Below are 22,269 nucleotides of genomic sequence, written 5' to 3' on the forward strand. Positions count from 1 at the left end.
GTGAAAAGTTTCCCCTTTTTTTGGTCCACATTATTTGGAAAGGAGAGAATGCAGGAACAATGATGAGCTATAGGAACATTTCTCAAGAGGGGACAATTTTAGCTGAAGAAGAGAAGGGGCAGATCTTGAATAAATGGAAAGTCATGATAGGAAATGGCATTGGTTTAGGTAATGAGAGGTGGAGGAGGACAGGGAAGAAAACTATCTTGGCTGTTTCTTAATGCAAACCCAGGCCATTGAGCCTGAGCTTCCACAGCTGCCTATCACCATGAACCACCATGGGCAAGATTGGCAGCAGCAGCAGCAGCAGCAGGTATGTTTTTATGCTTATGATAATATTTTGTTCTCTTGTTAATTATGCTATTTTAAATGTGCATCTTATATTTTACTTTCTTCAGTAATGCTTTATTTTGGATTGTTTTATGTGCTGCTTTAAAATGTTGTAAAGCGCTTTGAGATTTCCCCCCGAAAAATACAGTAGAACCTTGACTTACCACCACCCCTACTCGCGAACAATCCGACTTGTGACCACAGCAAACCTGGAAGTAAAGACTGGGTTTGCCATGATTCGTGCACGCGCAGAAGCAGCTTCTGCCGACTGCACATGTGCAGAACGGTGCTGCCACCGAATGCGTACACGCAGAACGGCGCTTCTCCCAGAGACCCGGATTGATTCATGAATGGACCTCCGGAATGGATTCCGTACATGAGTAGAGGTTCCACTGTATAAAGTGGCATGAAAATGAAATGAGTAATAATAACAATTAACTGATGACCCCAAGCTGTATGCTTTGAAGTCGATATCTCTGATGGTGTATAGTATCTCTGACAGTGAAATAAATGTGTAGATGAGGGTGAGACACTTTGCAAGTAATGAGTGAAAGCAGCATAGTTGATTTTGTACATTCTGATGTTTTCTTATTGCAATAAGATTATGCTTGACTAAGCACTGAAAAAAACAACTTTTAGACTGTTTTTAGAACAACAGCTGATATGTTTTTGTCTTATTTTTCCAGATACAGGGTTCATTACTCTCTCTCAATATATTCTGTTAGACCCCATTCTGATGTTCTTCCTCATGGGAGCTGTGCTCAGCATGGTCAAGCATGATTCTTGTGCAAACAGGTAAGGTGGCAGCAGTTTTTCAAGTATGTGGCCCTTCACACTTGTGTCAGAAGATTTAATTATATGTTTGTTTTGCATTATGTTGTGATTTTTATCCTGCCAAATTGGCTCCAAAGAGTCCTTATTGTATTCAGTATATCATAAAACAACTCAAAACAGCAATAAAATCCATTATTAAGAAATAAGAGCACATAATATATAACATGTGAAACAACACCTAAAAATGCAGAACATGGCAGACAATTGAACAAAGAAGGTCTCTCCCAAGAAGCATTATTTAATAATACCATAATGTACAGTAGCTCAGTGGACTGGGCAGTAGATTCCTGTATTCAGTAGCAGAGCCATACTCAGTATGGTAGCAGTGATTGGCATTAATGTACAGGTGATTGCCCTCCCCTCTAGTGTCACATTCACAAATAACATGCAAGTACATTTCAGTGTACATAGTGCACATAGTGATGGCTCCAAAAGGCTAGGGACCTGTCTGCTGCCTGATGTGGTTATTCTGAGCCTTCTGGGCTTATTGTATTGACCTTTCTTAACAGGAGGAGGTTGCCAGGATAGTTTCCTTCTGTGTGATGTGCTTTAGATCAGATTCTAGCACTGCCTCATTTTTAGGGAGAGTGCTTCAAGAACAGATGAGGAACCATTTTCAGCTTGAAGGCAACATGCCCTTCTAAACATGGGAGCAAAAGTGCTTGGAACAAGGAATGTAAATGTGTTCTGTTTCTCCACTGGACATGCCTAGGTATAAAGCATATCCTGCCTTAGATTTACTCCAGGGATCTCTATTAAAAAGTTTGTTATTCCAATAGGAAGTTTTTCAAATGTGTTTTTCAGACCCTTTTCTGCTCCCTGGTGGTTCTGGCTCTGTTTGACTGGGATAAACCTTGCTGGTGCAATAGGCGTGAAATTTGTTGGCCTTTTTGTAGTACTCCTGGTTGGACTGAACACTGTTTGTAATCTCTGGGAGCTTCTGGGAGACCTCAGTCTCTCACTGGTGAGTGTCTAGAATTTTTACTAGCTTTCAGTGTTTGTGGGGAAATGCATCATGAAAACATTGTACAGTCGTACCTTGGATCTCAAATGCCTTGGCTCCCGAACAAATTGGCTCCCAAATGATTGAAACCTGGAAGTGAATGTTCCGGTTTTCAAACAATTTTCAGAAGCTGGACATCAGGTGCGGCTTCCAATTGGCTGCAGGAACTTCCTGCAGTCAATCAGAAGCTGTGCTGTAGTTGCTTCAGTCAGCCAGTAGTTACTGTATTGGAGCCAAGTGATGACCATACCATGACAGAACATGTTTAAAAACTGTCTGACATTCTAGATAAAGCTTCCTTCTGCATTACACATTAAAAGATTGCTATTGTTCATTCAAGGAGACTGTTGCCCCCTGAGTTGTTCTTGTTTTCATTTCCACTTTACACTGAGTAGCCTAAGGTTAAGCATACACTATAGAGTTCTGCAAACAGTTTTTTATGAGAAAATGCTGCTAGATAGAGGCCTTTGAGTTGCTGTATCTAATGTGCTGTAATGGGAAGGCTGAAGTTGTTTTGACCTTCAATACGACGATACAGTTCATAGTCTGCAGATTAGATTTTGGCATACACAATGTCCTTATGGGTTTTGCAAGCTCTGCAGGTTGAGCTACTTTTCTGAAGATGAAACTTCAGTCAGTTCATTTTTTCACAAAGAGGATTTTTTCCAGACTTAAATAACTTGTCAAGGTAGCAGCTGAATTCAGCAGTGGGCTTAAATTATTTTTAGCCTGCATTTAGAAGTCATCAATTATGACACAGGCTGACCTTGGTGATAAATGCTATTAAATCTGTGTCTCATTAGTAGCAAGGAAATAGGCTTTTTGCCATCCATAATGCTGTTTATTCAAGCCTAGCTTAGAGGTGCTATTATTCTTCTGGGATCAGCTTCTCAGATTGTTTGAAGTTACAAAATCCAATTTATTCCACCTACTATCCTTTCTATATAGGGTAAACATTCTTTCTGCTATGAGGTTTGCCTCTCCTGGTTTAAATAAGTGTAGTCCAAAGACAAAGAGTATCAGCTTCTGAAAAGGTCTGCTTCTAATGTCAGGTCAGTTAATTACATTTGAAATAGGACAAATTCATCTTCCTTAAGTCTCCTGCCTGCAGATGGCTGCAGTGTAATTAGAGTTGCGCCATTGCCAGCAAAACTCCAGGAGTCTTAACAATATGCAAATAAATGTACTAACTCCACAAGAGGAACTGATGGAGTAGCCAACTGGTGCAGCCTTTATAGCTTGCTTGGTTAGGTGTACTCAAGAGATGTGTATAAAGAAACCTGCCTAAATGGTGCTGCAACTATTCTGAATTCTTTGTTGCAGGTCACTCTGGGGAGGCACTTCCTGGCTCGTGTGCTCTGCCTCATTATGCTGCCCCTTGCTCTCTATACTGCCATGTTTGCTGTTCATTTTGCAGTGCTAAATAGAAGGTATTTCTCCTCACTTTTCTGTCAGAAAGAAAACACACATATGACAACATTAGCTCAATTCAGGCATTGTGCCAAACCATGCTTAAGGAAGCTTAACTGATAAACCATAACACTGGTCAACAACAAATTTGTTGTCTGCGTTTTTTTCAGTTGATTTAGGACGAATCTGATGCGCTGAATCCAAAAATCACATTGGTTTTGCTCAATCAGGTCAAGTTTTTGAGCTATGGCCACATGTTGTTTTTTTACGTTTTTGTTCACACGCTTGTGTGGAGCATTTTAGAAGAAGTTGGTGGGGGTAAAATGCCATGTTGAATAATTGTTTTGATTGGACATGATTATTTTAATGACAAGAAGTATTCAGGTCTGATAGTCTGGGTGATTATGTTGAAAAGGGATCAGTTTGAAGTCAAAAAACCTCAAAATCTTCCATAAATTGGTGCAGCAAAGCATAAAGTTGGGGGATCAAAACTAAGTTAATGGGGCAGCCACCCCACGAAGTATCCTGATCTTCAATCAGCACGTTGTCCTGTAGCTCATTGTGATGAAATTCCAGTGCCTATCTTCGGAGAACTTCCTGACATTAGTGACGAAGATGCCTCCAGTGTTGAAGGACATGAAGAAGAAGTGGTTCTTGAAGATGATACTCCACATCCATTTTCCCGAAAGGAGTTGAATGATCTAGTTCACAACCTCAGCTTATCAAAGGACTCTGCCGAGCTGTTGGCATCCAGATTGAAGGAAAAAAACCTCCTCTCTGACAGTGCTCGCATCAGCTTCTTCCGCAACAGGCATCAAGAGTACCTCCATTTTTTCTCGGAAGAGAAGGACTTGGTGTCCTGTACAGATATTGCGCAGCTTCTGCTCAAGCTTGGAGTGCCACAGTACGAACCCAAAGATTGGAGACTGTTCATTGACAGTGGGTTAGTAGGGACCGTGCTCATCATTACACGAAGAAGGACTGGCCTGTGCAGGAGGAATTGGTGCCTTGCAAAGAAAGGAACGTCATCAACGACCCTCTGGTGGACAGAGACAGAATACTCTTCCCACCGCTGCACATCAAGCTTGGCTTAATCAAGCAGTTCACCAAGGCTCTGGACAAGGATGGTGGCTGCTTCACTTACTTGTGCCAGGCTTTTCCAGGATTGACCATGGAGAAGTTGAAAGCTGGCATCTTTGACGGTCCTCAGATCCGTCAGCTCATCAGAGATCCAGAGTTCGGAAAGTCAATGAACGCAGTGGAACTGGAAGCGTGAAAGGCATTGTTCTGGTAGTGAAGAACTTTCTTGGCAACAATAAGGCCAGAAACTACGCAGAACTTGTCAACAACATGCTGACTGCTTTCAGAAACCTGGGCTGCAACCTGAGCGTCAAGATGCACCACCTATTTTCACATATGGACCGGTTTCCTGAGAACCTGGGTTCAATGAGTGACAAGCAGGGGGAGAGATTCCATCAGGACATGAAAGAGATGGAGACCAGGTATCAGGGTCGCTGGGACGCAGTCATGATGGCTCACTACTGTTGGACTCTGAAGAGAGACCTCCCTGCCGCTGAGCATTCCAGGAGTTCCAAGAAACGGAAGTTCAAGCCCTGAAGTTTGAAAAATTGTGAAGCAACATGCAATTTACGTGTACTTACCTTTATCAATGCCCACATTCAGTTTACAGTAAACCTGACCTGATGGAGAGAAACGGATGCCATTTCCTGATTCAGCAGTGCAAAAATACCCTAAATCAGTTGTAGAAATCTAGACAACATTCAAAAAGTAAAAAATTGTTGCCCAGTGAATTGACAATTGGCTAGCCAGTGGGTTTGAAGCTTGAGGGTATTGCTAGCTATTGTTCAGACTTTTGGCACAATATTTGAATTGACAAACATGAAAGCAGACAAGCTCTGTGTTCTAAAGTATGGTGTTGTTTGGTGCGATGTTTGAATTGAGCCATAATTCTAATGAAGTTGTATTTTTATGCAAGGCAGTCATGGTAATAGCTGTTTTAGGAATTCTACATGGTGTTCCAGCTCTGTTTAGTTATGCCTCAATATTTAACCTGATCCATGTGTGCATTAATTTCTGCGGAGTCTTGAGTGTAGACCTGTGTCTTCACACATGGTGGCTATATCATCACTGACCAGTTAGCATTTGAGTGACCGGATCAGGCATGGTTGTTTCATGATTTTGTTGTGGACACTTGCCTACCTCTTATGTTACATTGTCCTTTACTAATAAATAATGGAAAGAAGACTGAAAAGTGATTGTTTTATTTTTTAAAAAAAAAAAATCTGTCACACTTTTCAACAAGTGGTATTAGCCAAAGTACTTGAGGCAGTGTTGGCTTTGCGATTCACCAGTCAATTTTCTGGGTGATAGGCCAGTGGTTTATTCTGTGTATGACTTTGCTGGATATTGGTCTCTGTCAAATACCACTGACCTTCTAAAATGACAATATTCACCAAGCTTCTGACCACAGTATTTACTCCCATTTTACTGCCTAGACCTGTTTGTCATGCTTAAGAGTAAGCCGTTAACCCCACTAGTGAAGAAAAATGACGGGCCAGAAAAGTTCTAATCCTGTAGGTCAGCATGAAAGTTTGAGGTACATGCACAAGTCTGGGGGCTGTTTTAGGAAATACTCAACCAAATATCTCACTTAAATTAGGCTTTCCTCAGGATTGTTTACTTGCATTGTACTTGGGCACAATTGATCACTTAATTGATGTAAATCTGAAGGTAGCTGAAGGTTGCTTGTGTGTCAGCCAAATGACCCAGATTTTTGTAGACATCAAAGGAAATTGGGAACATCCTGTGTGCTGACAGGCCAGTGCTGTTATGTTTCCTGCTTATTAAATTATATGCTTAAAACTCTTTCCATTTGTCTCCATGCATGCATAATTTACATACACTTGGTTTTCCCCCAGTGGGCCTGGTGATGGTTTTTTCAGCTCTGGATTTCAGTCTCGGCTGATTGGAAACAACCTTCATAACATGTCTGTTCCGGAGTGTGAGTATCTAGATACTTGAGGGAACCAATGCTCTAATGAACACTCTGTATCCAAGCAAACAAAAAACTCTCCTGTGTTTTTAAGAGAACACAGGGTGGATGCTAAAGCAAATGCAAAGTATTTGTCACATGTCTTTTTGCTCTTTAGTGTGTTTGGAATGGTGATCTGAACCACCTTGGAATTATTTCTGAATATTTTGATCTTTGTCACTTGTGGGTTCGGAGTGGAAAGTTTAGAACTGAGCGGAAGCATATAAAATGCATAATGAGAGAGTTGATGGAACCTCAAAAGATGCAAAAAAACAAACGAATGGAATAGTAACTTTTAATTATATATTTCTGTATCTGAATAAAACGAGTTGTAGTTCTTGGCACCACCTTGGAGAAATCCTGATCTGCTAAACTAAATTGGCAGACTGTGTCTGAAACCAGTGTAAATGTGTGTCATCTTGATTCAGTAGTCACATGCTAGTGATTTCCCAACTGGCATCTTTTCTTTGTAGGGCGAGACTGTTGCCTAACAGCTATTGTGCTACCTGGACCATTCTATACCCTCTAGTTACATTAAATAAGTGGCACTTGGTTACCAGTACAGTTAACAGAGTTTTGGGGAAATGTGGACCCCTACTGTACCCAAGCAGCAGAGGTGGGAGTGCAGAGAGGCAGTGATAATTGGGGGGATAAATTGTTGTCACTGCACCTCCTTCATTTCAGCCTATGAGCTAAGGATGTGCTGTCAGAGTGTTTCTTCTGTGGTTATTTGATTCCCCGCTCCCTGCACAACAGGAAGAAAAAGCAAAACATCTAGAAAGAATAAGAAACATGTGATTTTAAATCTGCAGAAATCAACAGGAATATTTGGGGGCAGGTGGAGTGTGTGGGTTTCTGATGTTTTTCCAAGAAAAGTTGGCTGTATCTGCAAAAACAAATTCTGGAATTATTTCACCTAATTAATGAAGGCACATATCTTTTAAAAATGCTGTTATCTTCTTAAACCTAAAAGATTGGGTGGACTATTCTGAAATAACGTCTCTGAATCCCTTCCTCATTGCTCAAATTCCACATCTTAAAGTATCTGCTTCTATATGAGAATTTGATTTCCCAATGGATTTTGCAAATGATGGTAAATTACACTGGAAGTTGTTGGGTTTTTTTGCAAGTCAATGTTGACTAGTGAAAGTTCAACTTTTCTTGAAATAGCAGCTGCAGTCACATCAGACCATGATGGCAGCCACATGATGATTCTGTGGTGTCAGCAGTTTCACAGCACAGTGGAATCTTGGTCATGATTAATGACTGTGTATCCCGCACCCTTGTGGCTGGATTTATGCAAGCATTTCTAGTACACAGGTGCCAATATGTTTTACTTACAAAATTATACACTGCCCTCTCCCAAAACATCACGGTAGTGTATTGCAACATAAACACATTTAAAAGCAATACAAAGCAGTCATTAAAATGACTGGCTACTTGGGACATTTTAGATAACCCCATGGGCCTGTTGCCATAAGAGAGGCTCCAAGAGGTGTCCTGAAAGTAAGAAGAATGGGGGGGGGGAAGGATGCCTGTCAAATGTCTGCTGCAAGAGCGTACCATAGCATGGGACCAGTAACACTAAATGCTCAACTCCAATGAAGGGTGTTTGCGCCTCTGTAACACAGAGGACAATTAACAACACAACTTATTTGTGTTCCATTTGCAATACCGTCTTAGGTGAATGACCTTAAACCATTGCTCTCTTCCTTTAGACTTGGCCTATGGCTCTGTGATAACAATGAAAAACCTTCGTATGGCAGGTGGATACCTTCACTCACACTGGCACCTGTATCCTGAGGGTGTGGGCGCACGGCAGCAGCAGGTCAGTGAATTGTTGGAATGTCACATTTTGCTGGTGTTGCCGAAAACCACTCATGTGACTAAAACACTGGAAAGGTGTGTGTGCACTTTGCTTTCGAAGTTTGCAGGTGTATAAGCCCTTCCTGTGTTGTTTTCAGACACGGTAGTGCCTTGTAGAAATACTTCTAGATGGCTTAGAAGTCAAAATCTGAGACCTGTGCTGTTTCAGCTGGTTGTTTCATGTTCCTCTCTTGCTATGGATTTTATACAGCATCTTTGCAGCCTGAAAGTCTTGTGTAGTTTTTGAGGAGATCTGTTAGTATTATCGGTAGCTAATAGTCTTGATGGCAGTATCCCTTTGTAGACCCCTCACTAGGGAACAACAGCAGGAAAGGGCTATTGCACTTATGCCCTGCTTGTAACCTTCCCAGATGCACCTGGTTCGCCAGTGTGGTGAACAGGAGGCTGGGTTATGGTTTATCTAGGCTTTTTCCCTGTTCCCGCAGGTCTTGTACCACTTGCTTGCAGGACTGGAGTAGTTCACACAATCAATAGAATACAAGTCTTCTCCCAAAGCACTTCCATCATATGGCAGTGATATTGAGCCCAAGGAGTCCAGGGTGAATTCTTAGGAAGACTAACAGGGGTGAGAATAAGGCAGGGAGCATCGCTCTAGACCAGTGTTTTTCAACCACTGTTCCGTGGCACACTAGTGTGCCGCGAGATGTTGCCTGGTGTGCCGTGGGAAAAATTTAAAATTTCGAAAGATTTTTTTAAAAAAATAATGTCAAATTTTCACCCACTAGGCGGGCGCCGGACTGTGTCCACCCTATTTTCCATCTGTCCTGGGTGGGGATCAGATCGGATGGGATCGGATGAGAGCGGACAGGCGGTCTGCTCTCATCCCATTCCCCATAGAGAGCAGCGGGGTTCTGACATCTCCCTCTCCGCACACAGTGCGGAGACGGAGCTGTCATCCGCCGGCTCAGCGGGGATCAGCGGATCGATCCCCGCTGAGCAGAGAACGGTCCACAACGTTTTTGTTTGCCATTAAAGAAAAAAATATTAAACATTTTCTAATGGTGGTGTGCCTCGTGATTTTTTTCATGAAACAAGTGTGCCTTTGCCCAAAAAAGGTTGAAAAACACTGCTCCAGACTTTGGCAGTATAGATTCCTGGTTCCATGCATTTTTTAATTCAAATAGAGTTGACTTCAAATATTATATTGTATCACTGTTGTGTGCACAACACATTGATGTAAAAGCCTATGTCCAGCACAAAAATAACTGGACACTTGGGGGGTGAAGTGTCACAGGGTGGAAATAACACCCCCAAAGTCAGATATGCATCTTGGGTCATACATGGATTTGGCTTCTTTAGAAAATGCATTTTTAAAATGCATTTAAAAACGCAATAAATCATAAAAGCAGTAGCTTTGCTGCTATTCACAACAAACTGCAATTGCTTTCTGTGTGTGTGTGTGTGTGTGCGCGCGCGCGTGTGCATTGGTTACAAACCTGATCATTCAGAAATGCATAGCATTGCCTTTGTCTGTAGTGAATGGACAAAGACTAGACTGCTTGTATTTTTGAAGGGATGGAATGCAATGACTTCTCTGTGCTTCTAGGTCACTGCATATTTGCATAAGGACCTGAATAACTTGTGGATTATAAAGAAACACAACATGAAAGGAGGTAACTCGAGAATAAAACAATGTAATATGTAACTGTTTTTTTCCTTTTTCAAGATAATTGATCTCCTTTTTCCCTAAGAGTTTTAGTTTCTTTTCTAAATCTGCGGGATTACTGTATTGGTTTGTTTGTTTGTTTCATTTATATTCTGCCTCTCCTCCTGTAAGGCATTCCAAGTAGCATACATTCTTTTCCTTCACTTATTGTATAAACTGGGCTGTGTTTGATACCCCTCTGTGGCATCATATTCAGTGGTGCATCTCTTTCTTGCTGAAGGTGCGTGGTCCACTGGGTTCTTGGTAAAGGGGAGTGTGGATGCCATTCTCTGCCCTTTCATGCCTGTGGTCTTGTCTGTGACTATGGAAGTAAGGGGAATGGCAGCATCTACTTGTTCTCAGGCCCTGTGGACTTGAATGGGTGCCAAAACACAGAATATCAAGACCTGTCTCCTAGTGCTTCTTTTTGAGTCTTCTCAAGACTGCCTTGGAGGGGCACACTTGCCACTTGTTTATTTTTATAATTCATTTTTTACATTCATATCCACCTTTCTTCTGAGAAGGTCAAGGTGCTGTACATAGGATCATAGAATTGTAGAGTTGGAATGGACCAACCACCTGCAATACAGGAATCTTTTGCCTAACGTGGGACGCGAACCCACAAGCCTGGGATTAAGAGTCATACACTGTACCGACTGAGCTATCCCAGCAATTCATGCTTTCTCTTCCTCCCCATTTTATCCTCACAACAACCGTATGAAGTAGGTTAGGCTGAGATACCAAAGCTGGCCAAAGGTCACCCGAGTGAGCTTCATGGCTGAGAAGAAATTTGAACTCTTGTCTCCCAGGTCCTAGTCCAACCACTCCAGTGAACTGTCTTGTGTCATGTCTAGTGGCAAATTAGATCTGATATATAATAAACTCGGTTCCTTATTGTGAGGAGGTCATTATACAAGGTTTTTGCAAGCTTTTTAAATAGTGTAGTAGTGCTGGAAGGCAAGTTTTGGCATGTATGCCTCTTTGTGGCATGGGCTAGTGACCGCAACATAGATGAATTGGATAAGCATTTGAGGTTGTGTTTTTAGGCAGTGGCAAAGCTGGCCCATTTCAAAGTATAAAATAAAATGTGGTGCCTCCCGATCTAATCCTGGGGTGCATCTACAACATAATACTCCCCTGAGAGATGCCCAGATTTATCTCTGCTGCCTGCTGTTTCATCAGTTTAACAGATGGTTTATATACTTTCAATTGAAATATATTAGCGCAAAATTAAATCGTAGTTACCCCTTTTATATCAAAGTATAAACACAAGAGACTCAGATCCAAGTTAGTAGTTGTGTAATCTAGCTGAATTAGGGTCTGGTCAGATCAGAATGAAATATTTCAAAAGGAAACTTGTCTTTAGTGCTGAACATAGTGCTGAACATAGCTCCTTGTTCATCTTGCTGGTTGTGGCCACAGTTTGAATGTTCGGGAATTTTAATGTTTTTCTAACACTTGCATGCTGTGGCATCCTAGGAAGAGTGCTGTCTTACTGGCGATACATTTTGTTTGCTGTTAGAGAAGCTTTTTATCATAATGATAATGTTGGAAAGTCATTGGAAATATTTCAGGGTTGTTGTTTTTTGTATTTGAACTAGAGATGTTGGAACGATGATATTTTTATGATGCTTTCCTAGTTTATTTGATATTGGCATTCGTACATCTTTTCCATCAGCCTCAGATTTCATGCTGTGACCTCTTCTGTTTCACCAGATCATTCAGACGCTTCCCTCCCTGTGGAGTTTGTAAGGCATGGAGACGTTATCCGTTTGGAACACAAAGAGTAAGCTGTTTAGGAAATGTGAGGATTGCTAATCGCCTGAAGTAGCAATTCTGGTTGAGTATGGTAATAGATATCTGGTCTGCCATTAACTACACCATGGTTAGAACCTTGTTGATGACTCTCTCTTCTGTGTGCTATCCCCTGATAGTCTTTGAAGTGCCATTAGAAACTCTTTATTTGCGCTAAGAAATTAACTTCACTAGTATTCCTGGAATCTGCTACCGTGAGAGAGAATGTGGGCCTCACTGTAAATAGTAATCTTGACGTGCAAATTTTGACAGAAACAGGTGGCAACCATTTTACAGGGGGATTCTGTTCCCGGCCCCTGTGCGTGTCGGCGGAGCACACATAAATGGCCCCACCTTGTTCCGCCCCACCCAACCCCCATCCTGCCCCGCCCCCATCCTGCTCTCTTCTGGGCCCAGAAGGACCTGCGCATCGGTGATTGCGTGTCATTTGGATATGCCTAAAATGGTCACCGCCTGTATACTTGGCATAACATCTCTATAGTGTCACCTTATTCAATTGTATTGAAGGTGACAGAAAATGTTTGAACCAAGTTTTCTTTAATTGAAATCAATTTTCAGCGCTCAAACTGTTCTAGGGATAAAATCAAACAATGTGATTTTATTTTAACTTTAGGACTTCTAGAAACCTGCACAGTCACCCTCATGAAGCCCCCTTGACGAGAAAACATCTTCAGGTCACTGGGTATGGCATAGTAAGTGAACAAAGAGAAAACTTGATTCTGCCCGCCCTGGAATATATTCCCAGAACAAAGGGTTATTTCTCCTTTTGGGGTTTTCTTTCTTTTAAGCTGCTCAAAATCCATGATTCTTTCATAAAGAACAGGAAGCTGCAGTGTGAATTTTTAGCTCATATTAAAAAAAACGACCCTGTATGAAACGCTTGAGATTATTGGAGAATACTGAGAGTGCCTCACCCTCATATAAACTACAGTGATGTAACATGAAATATAAAAGCCAACCTGTGCCAGCGCTTGACTTCAAGGAGTTATGGCTCTTTAAACAGCATGACTGAGTTTTATTGTCTTCTGCACTTGTTATGACCTATTGGTGTCTAGGTTGAAGGATGTACAACCATTAACCTTTATGAAAATATTTTTTTCTTTCATTCTTGTGAGGTGAAAAAGTGTATTGTGGTAAACCTTTTCAGCAGTCAACTAACAGTTCTGTGTAACTTTTTAATCCAAATGTGGGGTGGGAGTGGGGGAGCAGCAGTGCAGTTTATTTATTGGCCCTAAAAAAGTGGAGGCAAAAAGAGCAGCAAAAACATTGCAATGTTTTGCATACCACAGTAAACCAAATTGTGGTCTACTGGGACAGTGCTGGCTCACTCACTCTCACTGTGTGCTGCTTTTAACACAGTGCAGTATGGCAGCTAACACAAGTTTTGACATAGCATGTTACCCCAGATCGTGGTTAAGGTGTCTCCTTCTTAATTATGATCTGCAACCATAAGACAAGCCTTGGTTAATAAACCAAGATGATCAAGGTGGCTGGAGCAACTCCCCTATGAGGAATGGCTACTTATGCTGATGTTTGGATAGGGCAATGCTGAAGGGCCTCATTAGCTCCTCACAAGTACTGCTACTGCCTTGAAGCTTCAGAAACCCATTCCTCTCTCATTCATAATAGCTCTTCTTTGTCTGTGTGTCCCCCCCCCCCGCCTCCCTTTTTTTCTTGGTATGCACGTTTCCTAGAATGGAACTGGAGACTGCAATGATTTCTGGCGAATTGAGGTTGTGGGAAGAAAGACTGGGAAGCGTATCAAAGTGCTACGTAGTCGGATCAGGCTGATTCATGTGGCTACAGGTTGCCTCTTGGGTTCAACTGGGAAGACGTTGCCAAAATGGTAAATATCCAGGAGTCATTTTTCATGGAATTCTTGAGCCTGAAGGGACCTCCAGAGAAAGGCAGCACATATCCTTCTTTATGTCCTCTTTTTTTAATATGTGATTCAGTGCATTTGGGGCTGCATCGCAGAAAACAGATGCATTGCTGAAGTCTCTTCCGACGCTTGAGCTTGGGATGATTTAAAGTGAGTGACCAGTGTCACGTGCAGCAGGAACGGCAACATTGTCTTTACTCTTTGGCTTTTGTCACTTGAAATATATATTTTCAGGATCCATGCTGTTCTTGTGATGGTAATTTGTTTTAAACTGTTTTTAATAATGTGTTTTGAAATTGCTGTAACCTGTTCTGGGACCTTATAGCGAAGGACAGGTAAGAAGAAGAAGAAAAAGAAGAATTTGGACTTGATACCCCGCCTTTCACTCCCCTTAAGGAGTCTGAAAGCGGCTAACCATCTCCTTTCCCTTCCTCCCCCACAACAAACACTCTGTGAGGTGAGTGAGGCTAAGAGACTTCAGAGAAGTGTGACTAGACCAAGGTCACCCAATAGCTGCATGCGGAGGAGCGGACACGCGAACCCGGTTCACCAGATTATGAGTCCACCACTCTTAACCACTACACCACGCTGGCTCAAAACATGTGCATTCCTTCCTGCTGTGACTTGGATTCGAACCGAGGTTGCTGTGGCCACAACACAGAGTACTAACCACTATACGATCACGGCAAGCTATGCAGGAAATAATAACATTCGTAATAGTAATAAGACAAGCCCCATTGCAACCAGCTCACTGTCACTCCAGCATGGTAATGAGTTCTTTTCTAGTTCCAAATATGGTTGTCTGTCATATCCCTGAGTATGAGGAAAACACATCCATAAAATCTTTTCAAAATGTGTTTGAGAGCATTTCCATGCCATCCAGTGTTCTTTTCCTGATTGCGCTATTCATTTTGCTTGCAAAGTATTCCTTTATTTATCTATCTCACACAGCTGCCATCACTTGTTAGGGATTATTATAGCTATTATTATACACCTACCTTGTGGTCACCAAACTGTCAAAGGATTAGCTTACTCTTTTCCCACTTCACTTCAACTCTTACACTCATTTACTTATTTGTTCAAACCTATTTCCCCTTCTGCCACCGTATATATTTAAATGACTGGTTAATAATAAACCTCAGATCACTCACCAGTAGCTGTGGCAAAAAAGTGCGAGGCACCACTTAAAAGCAGAACAACAATGTAATATGCGTTTTAGCTTTGATTAACATATAATAAAAATGAAGGGTTATGCTTAGTTTGAAAGGTTACTATATAATGAACTTAACTAGGCTACCGTTACTTTAAAATAACTGTCCATTCTGCCAGGTTACTATGTTACTGCCACTTTAAAAAGATACCACTGGGAGAACCATTTTCTCCTCTCCTGCCCCATTTAAACGAAGAGCCAGAAACCTTTTCCTTGGCCATCATGCTCTGAACACTCTCAGGCTTCAACCCAGACCCCTTCCAAAGTCTTTAGCAGGACACAGCAACCACATTTACCTCAGGCAGTGCACAGTGCCTTCAGACCCGTGGCTTCTAAGTGCCCTCTTGGGACCTCTCTGGCTCAGTGGGGCGAGGCAGAATGTCCACTGTATTGTTCAGCATAGCCCCATATCTGTCTGCCTGTTCCTTTTTGAGCACAGTCTCATTTCTTTATTAAGAAATAGGACAACGTAATTGAATATTAGGGCCGAAGCCCAAATGTCGCTTATCTTCTGTCCCTCAATTGTGCTGCCTTGTAGGTGTTTGTTTACTATAAAAGTCCTCACTATTAATTTGGATCCTAAGATAAGTTGATTTAAGGAAGTTCACAGATGGAAGGATTTTTGCCCCGTCCTTTTCCCTGTAGCCACCTGAAGCCCCCAAAACACCTTTCCAGAGGTTGCGGGGTGGGGGGGGTGACCCTCCTGAGCAATGTAGAATCAGGCATGTAATATAGCAGGAGGAGAAGGCAGGAATCTTAAGTGAATTTCCTTAAATTAACTTGCCTTTTATATGCTGTGTGAAAGAAAGCATCAGTTAACTTCTAGCAGTCATTTATTTCTCTTTTATACATAGTGTTCCTTAGCTATCCTTCTAACGAGTTTTAGTTGCCATGCAATTGTCTGTACTAAAAGCTTTGTAATAGCAGAAAATTCTCCTCTGAAAATGTTTGGCTTATTTACTTGCCAGTTCACATGTTTTGAACAGTCAATATAATTGCTTTCTAACAAAAAGGATCAATGGACTTTTTTGTTGTGCAAGTTGCTAGGGAAGAGCAGGTGCGGGGAACAAAAAGCTCTTCTGAATGCTTTGGCTGTCCTCTGCCTGCACAATGGTGTATATGTGTGCTTTGGTCTCTATGTAAGTGGATCTGCTTGTGAAGGCTGAACTCGTAAGGCTGTCAAGCCCGGACATCTTTTAGCTAGAAAGGCAGTTAACCTGAAACCATTGTGATAATTGAGCATTAGAAAATGCACTCTTTCATTCCAGGTCATTCCACTTCAGGAACCAGCAAACTAGCAAGAGAACAATGTACTTAGATAAAACCAATTTTAAAATAGTTTAACAAGACATATAAACACAAGAAACAGGGGAACCATTGCCTAGTAAAGATTAAATGAGTGTGAGGAGCAGGGAGTATGGTTTGGTTTCCAGAGTATTCCTCATGTAGCGAGAGCCTGGCTTTTTACTGCATATACAGTTTACTATTTCCTCACTTGACAGCAGATTGTTCCTCTTAGTAGGATCACCATAGATGTCAGCTATCCTAGGTCTGTTTGTCACACTTTACAGATGTAAAATTATTCCATGCCTTTGAAAGGATGCGTGAGTCTTCCTTTGAAATGGGGGGGGGGGGAGATACATTTATGGCACCCTGCCAAATATGTAAATCACCAAGGTACAGTTTCTAAAGCTTTTCTTTAAAAAGTGTGAGCTAGATGCATATTGCCAATTCTAATCATATAACTTGTTTCTTCTATTTTTTTTTTAAGGCTGTGTCCAGTGCTTGTGTAAACAAGGCCACCGTTTGAACTTAAATGTTTAAGTCAGTGCTATTTTTTTCTGGGGGGATGCAGGGGTACACATACCCCTTAAAATTTTGTGAATCTAAATTTGGCCTCATTGAGGGGCACTATTTCAAAATGAGTAGGAAAATGAGAGTACCACTAAACATTTTTTTTAAGAAAAAAAGCACTGGTTTAAGTTATGCAACTAGAACATAAACATATGTATTTATGTGTATGTGTATCTATCTTAGAGGATGGTGGTGATGATTTATTAATTTTATTTACTGCTTAATTGCCAAGGTGGTATCTCAATGATTTACAAGTGTAAAACACACCTAATTAAACACACAAACAATTTCAGCAAAGCATTAAAATAAACATCCACAATTAAAATATATAGGAGAATAAGCCCATTAAAACAGCACTACAATTAAAAGAGTGACAACAGCAATTCAGCATGACTTTTGATTCCCTTAGATTGTCTTTTGGTTCAGTGTGAATTCTGAAAGGCCAATGTTTCTGTAAGAAAAGAGTCTCTGACACAAAGATATGTCATGGAATATGAATGCAAGTTGGGATAGACAAGTTCAGAAGTTTTATTGATGACTTACTGATGGTTCTTGTTTCACAGGGGCTGGGAGCAGGTAGAAGTCACCTGCACTCCATATCAAAAGGAGTCTCCTAATACTCTCTGGAATGTTGAAGATCACATTAATCCCAGGTGTATGTGATTGAATGTACCTTTTTGTCATCAAAATATTAAGATTTTCCCTCCCCTTCCTATTACTTGTCAATTTTGAAGAGGGAAAGCTCCATAAAGCAGTTGAAGCAAAATATTAAGAATTGGAATTCCTGAATAATTTCCCCAATGGCTGGATTTGAGCATGTCTTTGTCATACTCACAAGGAAGCTTCTTGAGATTCTAGTTTGACATTTTAGTACACAGCAGGAAAAAGTGGGGGAAAGATGGCTTTTTAAGGTATCTTGTTGGATGGGTTTATTGTCCTTTTTTAAAAAACAACCACCATCTTCTGACCTTTGCACCTGGAACCTAATTTAATGCAGAGGGAATGTCTATGTATCATTAATGTATGTACTTAATCAACATGTGAGATCCCACTTTAAACTGTCTTCTTTTCCATAGTGCCCAATATCAGTTTGGATGTTCTGAAACCTTCCTTTCCAGAGATTCTGCTGGAGTCTCACATGGTTATGATCCGAGTAGGTAGATTGGTTTGGATTCCATTTTGTTTGTAACTTTCTTTCCTTTGTAGAAAAACGCTCCTTTTATTTCTGCGTTAACTGTGCCAACTTGGGTACTATCTGGAACAGAAGAAGCATTATGGGGTTAAGCAGGTTTATGTTTAATAGTAAAGTTCTCAAGACATCTTGGGTGATTATTGAGGGCATTGTGTGAATCTCTGGCATCCATCAAATATGGGGAAGACTGTGCCAATAAATGAAGGAAGATACATATTGTGTGTGCTGATAGAATAATAAAGCCACACATTTTTAAAAGGTATGTGCAGCACTTCTGCATTTTTCATGTGTGTGCGAGAATGCTTATGGATCATAGCTGTCTACTTTTCCCTTTTTTAAAGGAAATTCCCGTATTCCGAATAGGATTCCTCGCAAGAAAAGGGAAAAGTTGACAGCTATGTTATGGATGAAGGGAAGAGCTGGGCCCCTGGAGTATTGTGTTTAGACAGCTCCTCGCTATTTGAGACCACCAGTTATCATTGTGTCCAAGATTTTTGTCATCCTGATTCTGACTGAGAGTCAGATTTTCCTGAGATGTTAAGAAACGTCGTCCTTGTGTAGGCGTAAAATTTATCTAAAGCTGTCAAACGTAACAGCTGAAGAAATAAAAAACTAGTATTAACTCTCTTTCATAGCAATGCTATTAATACGTTCCTCTCGACAAGGAAGCTATATTATTTATATTTGTTGCTTTTTCTAAAAAGCAGTTACCAAAAACAACAACAACAACAACCCAGAACCCTCAAAGCTTCCCACACTGCTTTTGTAAGAATGATTCAATTTATCTAAACTAAAGATAGTTTCTTTCCAGAGTGAAAGCAAACCTGGTGGGATCTTGTGGGAGATTTCACAATAAAGGACTGTTGAGATCTTCTCTTCAGGGAGGTTTCTGAAGCCTTCTCCTTTGGATAGTGATCTCATTAAATTCTGTTGTGTGGAAGTTTTTAGGCTGCCTCCACTAGAGGGCAATGTGAATATATTTGACAAGAAATAGAGGGTCATGTGTGCACGCATGAACACAGACTAGCTTTTGAGCAAATGCTCGTTAATGTCATAAGGATTGCCAAAGGTCCATCAGTTCCAGCATTCTGTCTCCAGTGGTGCTCTGCCTGATATCCCTGCAAAGCTCACACACACAGGGTTATGATACCCATCTCTTGTTGTTCCTCCCCTCTGAGACAGAGGCTGCCTAGAGAGAACATACATTTGAAGAAAATATTTTGGAGGGGAAAGAGAATTGTTCTTGTAAACATGAGTGTCTAAGGCTGTGTGCTCCAGCTCCAGCTCCATCAGCCAGATATACATAATGGTTTTTAGCCAGTTTAAATTACATGACAAAGGCCCTCGATGTACAATCTGGCTAGAATATAGGTGGTTAACTGTGAACTGTGATAAATAATTAGTATATACCCTTTACAGATAGGTAGCCGTGTTGGTCTGCCATAGTCAAAACAAAATAAAAAAAATCCTTCCAGTAGCACCTTAAAGACCAACTAAGTTAGTTCTAGGTATGAGCTTTCGTGTGCATGCACACTTCTTCAGATACACATCTGAACGGAATTTTTTTATTTTGTTTTTAGTATATACCCTTGTTAGACTCCTGCCTTAGCCCTTCCTGTAGATACTGAATAAAATCAAGTTTTGCAACATGTTTAGCTTTCATTATTATGGAGCTATAGACCCAGTCCCTTGCCTTGCCATGTGAACACAAAACCTAATGCTTGTGTTTCTCTGATTTTGCCGCAAAGAACCTCTGATTTGATCCAGCATTGATATTTCAGGGTTTTGAATGTTTGGGCTATGGAACTTCTGCTGCTTAACCTTAGAACAAGCTGTTTCCTCAGACATTTTTCTAATAAGAAGCAGGTCTCTGAGAGACACAGCAGCCTTAGTATAGGCACCTGGGTTTAATCTGTTCCACTACTATCTGGGGAAGCTTAGCATGCCTATGTGAACGGAATTTAGATATTTCCTCGGGAAATTCTTTCACTTCTAGACTACAGTAACGGGAGAGAATTTCCCAAGGAAAGATCTATATGCCGTTCATCTAGACCTGCAAAAAGGCATATTGACTTTTTGCAAAAAGAGAGGTCTGTAACTTGTATACAGATGCAAATCTGGAGGATAAGTCTATCAACAGCTACAAGTTTTGATAGCTATCTTGATTCGAAGGCAGTATGTCTCGAATTATCAGTTGATGGAGGACAGTAGTCAGAGAGGGCTGTGGCTCTCATGTCCTACTTTGTGAAACAGGATTCTGGAGTATTTATGCACTTTGTCTGATACAGCAAGGGTCTTTTTAGTTTTTATTTTACATGTAAAAGCTTGTATATCAATATATATTGAGGGAGAATATCTATTGCAGCATAGCTGTTAACTGAATATTGTTGTTGTTTTTCCTTTTAGGGGAACAGTGGCCTCAAACCAAAGGAGAATGAAGTCACATCCAAACCCTGGCACTGGCCTATCAATTACCAAGTATGTGGGCAAAACAAATTCTGAGGCACTGTAACTTGTTTAACTTCATGTTGTATCTCATTGTTTTCAAGGTAACATTGTGAATAGCTGATCTTCAATTGTATCTGGGAATTTTTTGCAAGGCTTGTTTTAAATGGCTTTTGCAGAAAACCAATTCTGATTTGCCCTCCCGTTGTTCTTGCTGCTAAGGAACGACATGTTAAATAACTATTGGCTCCCAGACAACAGGGGCTGCTGCTGTGCGACTATTGGAACAGCAAAGACTGAAATAGTTCCTAATATAATTATGAGGTTTGATTATAGAAGCTACACTATTGTTACTCTGTTTATTTCAATTTATTACCCACTCTTTGCAGGTTACAACAATTAAAACACAGTTTAAAACAGTTACAGATAGGTAGCCGTGTTGGTCTGCCATGGTCAAAACAAAATAAAAAAATTCCTTCCAGTAGCACCTTAAAGACCAACTGAGTTAGTTCTAGGTATGAGCTTTCGTGTGCATGCACACTTTTTCAGATACACAGAAAAAGTGTGCATGCACACGAAAGCTCATACCTAGAACTAACTTTTTCTGTGTATCTGAAAAAGTGTGCATGCACACGAAAGCTCATACCTAGAACTAACTCAGTTGGTCTTTAAGGTGCTACTGGAAGGAATTTTTTTATTTAGTTTAAAACAGTATTAGTACAACTTAAAAAATCACAAAAATCACATCTCAAATGTCAAAGGCCAGGATAAAGAGGTGTGTCTTCAGCATTTGCAGAAAACTGCATAATGAAGTTGTCAGACTCACCTCTATGGGGATAGAGTTCAGCAGGATAGGGGGGTGCCACAGATAATGCCCTTGCCTGGGCCACCTCTCCCCCAAAGCTTTTGAGAGTGGCGGAACTCCCAAAAGGGTCTCCTCTGCCAATCTTAGCACCCAAGAGGATCTGTCGGGAGGTGTCTTTCAGATTTTTTGGGCCTGGGTCATTTAGGGCTTTAAACACTATTGTGGGTTTTAAATGTAGGGCTTTAAACACTATTGCATCGGAGACACTTCTCTGTCATGTAATGGAGGATCCCTATGGAAATCTTTGATCTTACAGATTTTTATTGTTTTTTTATTTTATTTTCCATGCCAAGTTACAACATAAGATAAAAATAAAATAAAACATTAATCAGAAAACTAAAACAAGAGGGGGGGGGGGAGAAAAGAAAAACAAACAAGAAAAACAATGAGTATAACAAAACATAACCAAACATACATACATACATTTTGACTTCCTTCCATCCTTTAGCGACTTCAAATTTTCAATTTTTCTTTTTCATTGTGGTATATGTATATGTACATTTATTACTTCCGGTTTTATGCCTTTCATAACTATTTTTTCTTTTCCTTACGCCTGCAAACTTCATTCATCACATATCAAAATATTTATTCCAGAAAAATGTTTTTTCATATACTCTTTAACACAGTCCCATTCTTTTATTAATTTTTGGTCTGATTGTCCTCTTAAGACTGCCGTTAATCTTGCCAAGTCTATGTATTCACATAGTTTGATTTGCCACTCTCTTACTGATGGAATTCCCCACCCCCCCTCCAATTTGCAGCTATAAGCATCCTGGCTGCTATTGTCGCATATAGGAATACTTTCTTTTTATCACCAGGAATATAATTTGTAATTAAGCCTAGAA

The 22,269-nt window shown here is 40.7% G+C and overlaps 1 protein-coding gene across 7 annotated transcripts in view; it reads left to right on the top strand.

Annotated features, from left to right (window-relative positions):
* Window positions 1–22,269, top strand: part of POMT2 (protein O-mannosyltransferase 2) — a 44,641-nt gene that overhangs the window by 3,607 nt on the left and 18,765 nt on the right. For all 7 annotated transcript variants that reach the window (XM_081860760.1, XM_081860756.1, XM_081860755.1 and 4 more), the window contains exons 5-16: window positions 1,017–1,125; window positions 1,969–2,128; window positions 3,491–3,597; window positions 6,517–6,599; window positions 8,348–8,457; window positions 10,063–10,129; window positions 11,878–11,947; window positions 12,590–12,668; window positions 13,671–13,822; window positions 17,486–17,577; window positions 17,999–18,075; window positions 20,521–20,592. In XM_081860760.1, the coding sequence (XP_081716886.1) occupies window positions 1,017–1,125; window positions 1,969–2,128; window positions 3,491–3,597; window positions 6,517–6,599; window positions 8,348–8,457; window positions 10,063–10,129; window positions 11,878–11,947; window positions 12,590–12,668; window positions 13,671–13,822; window positions 17,486–17,577; window positions 17,999–18,075; window positions 20,521–20,592 (1,178 nt within the window). The remainder of the gene's footprint in view (window positions 1–1,016; window positions 1,126–1,968; window positions 2,129–3,490; window positions 3,598–6,516; window positions 6,600–8,347; window positions 8,458–10,062; window positions 10,130–11,877; window positions 11,948–12,589; window positions 12,669–13,670; window positions 13,823–17,485; window positions 17,578–17,998; window positions 18,076–20,520; window positions 20,593–22,269) is intronic.

Source organism: Podarcis erhardii (genome assembly GCF_964252035.2).
Source record: "Podarcis erhardii genome assembly, chromosome: 1".
NCBI classification, from domain to species: Eukaryota; Metazoa; Chordata; class Lepidosauria; order Squamata; family Lacertidae; genus Podarcis; species Podarcis erhardii.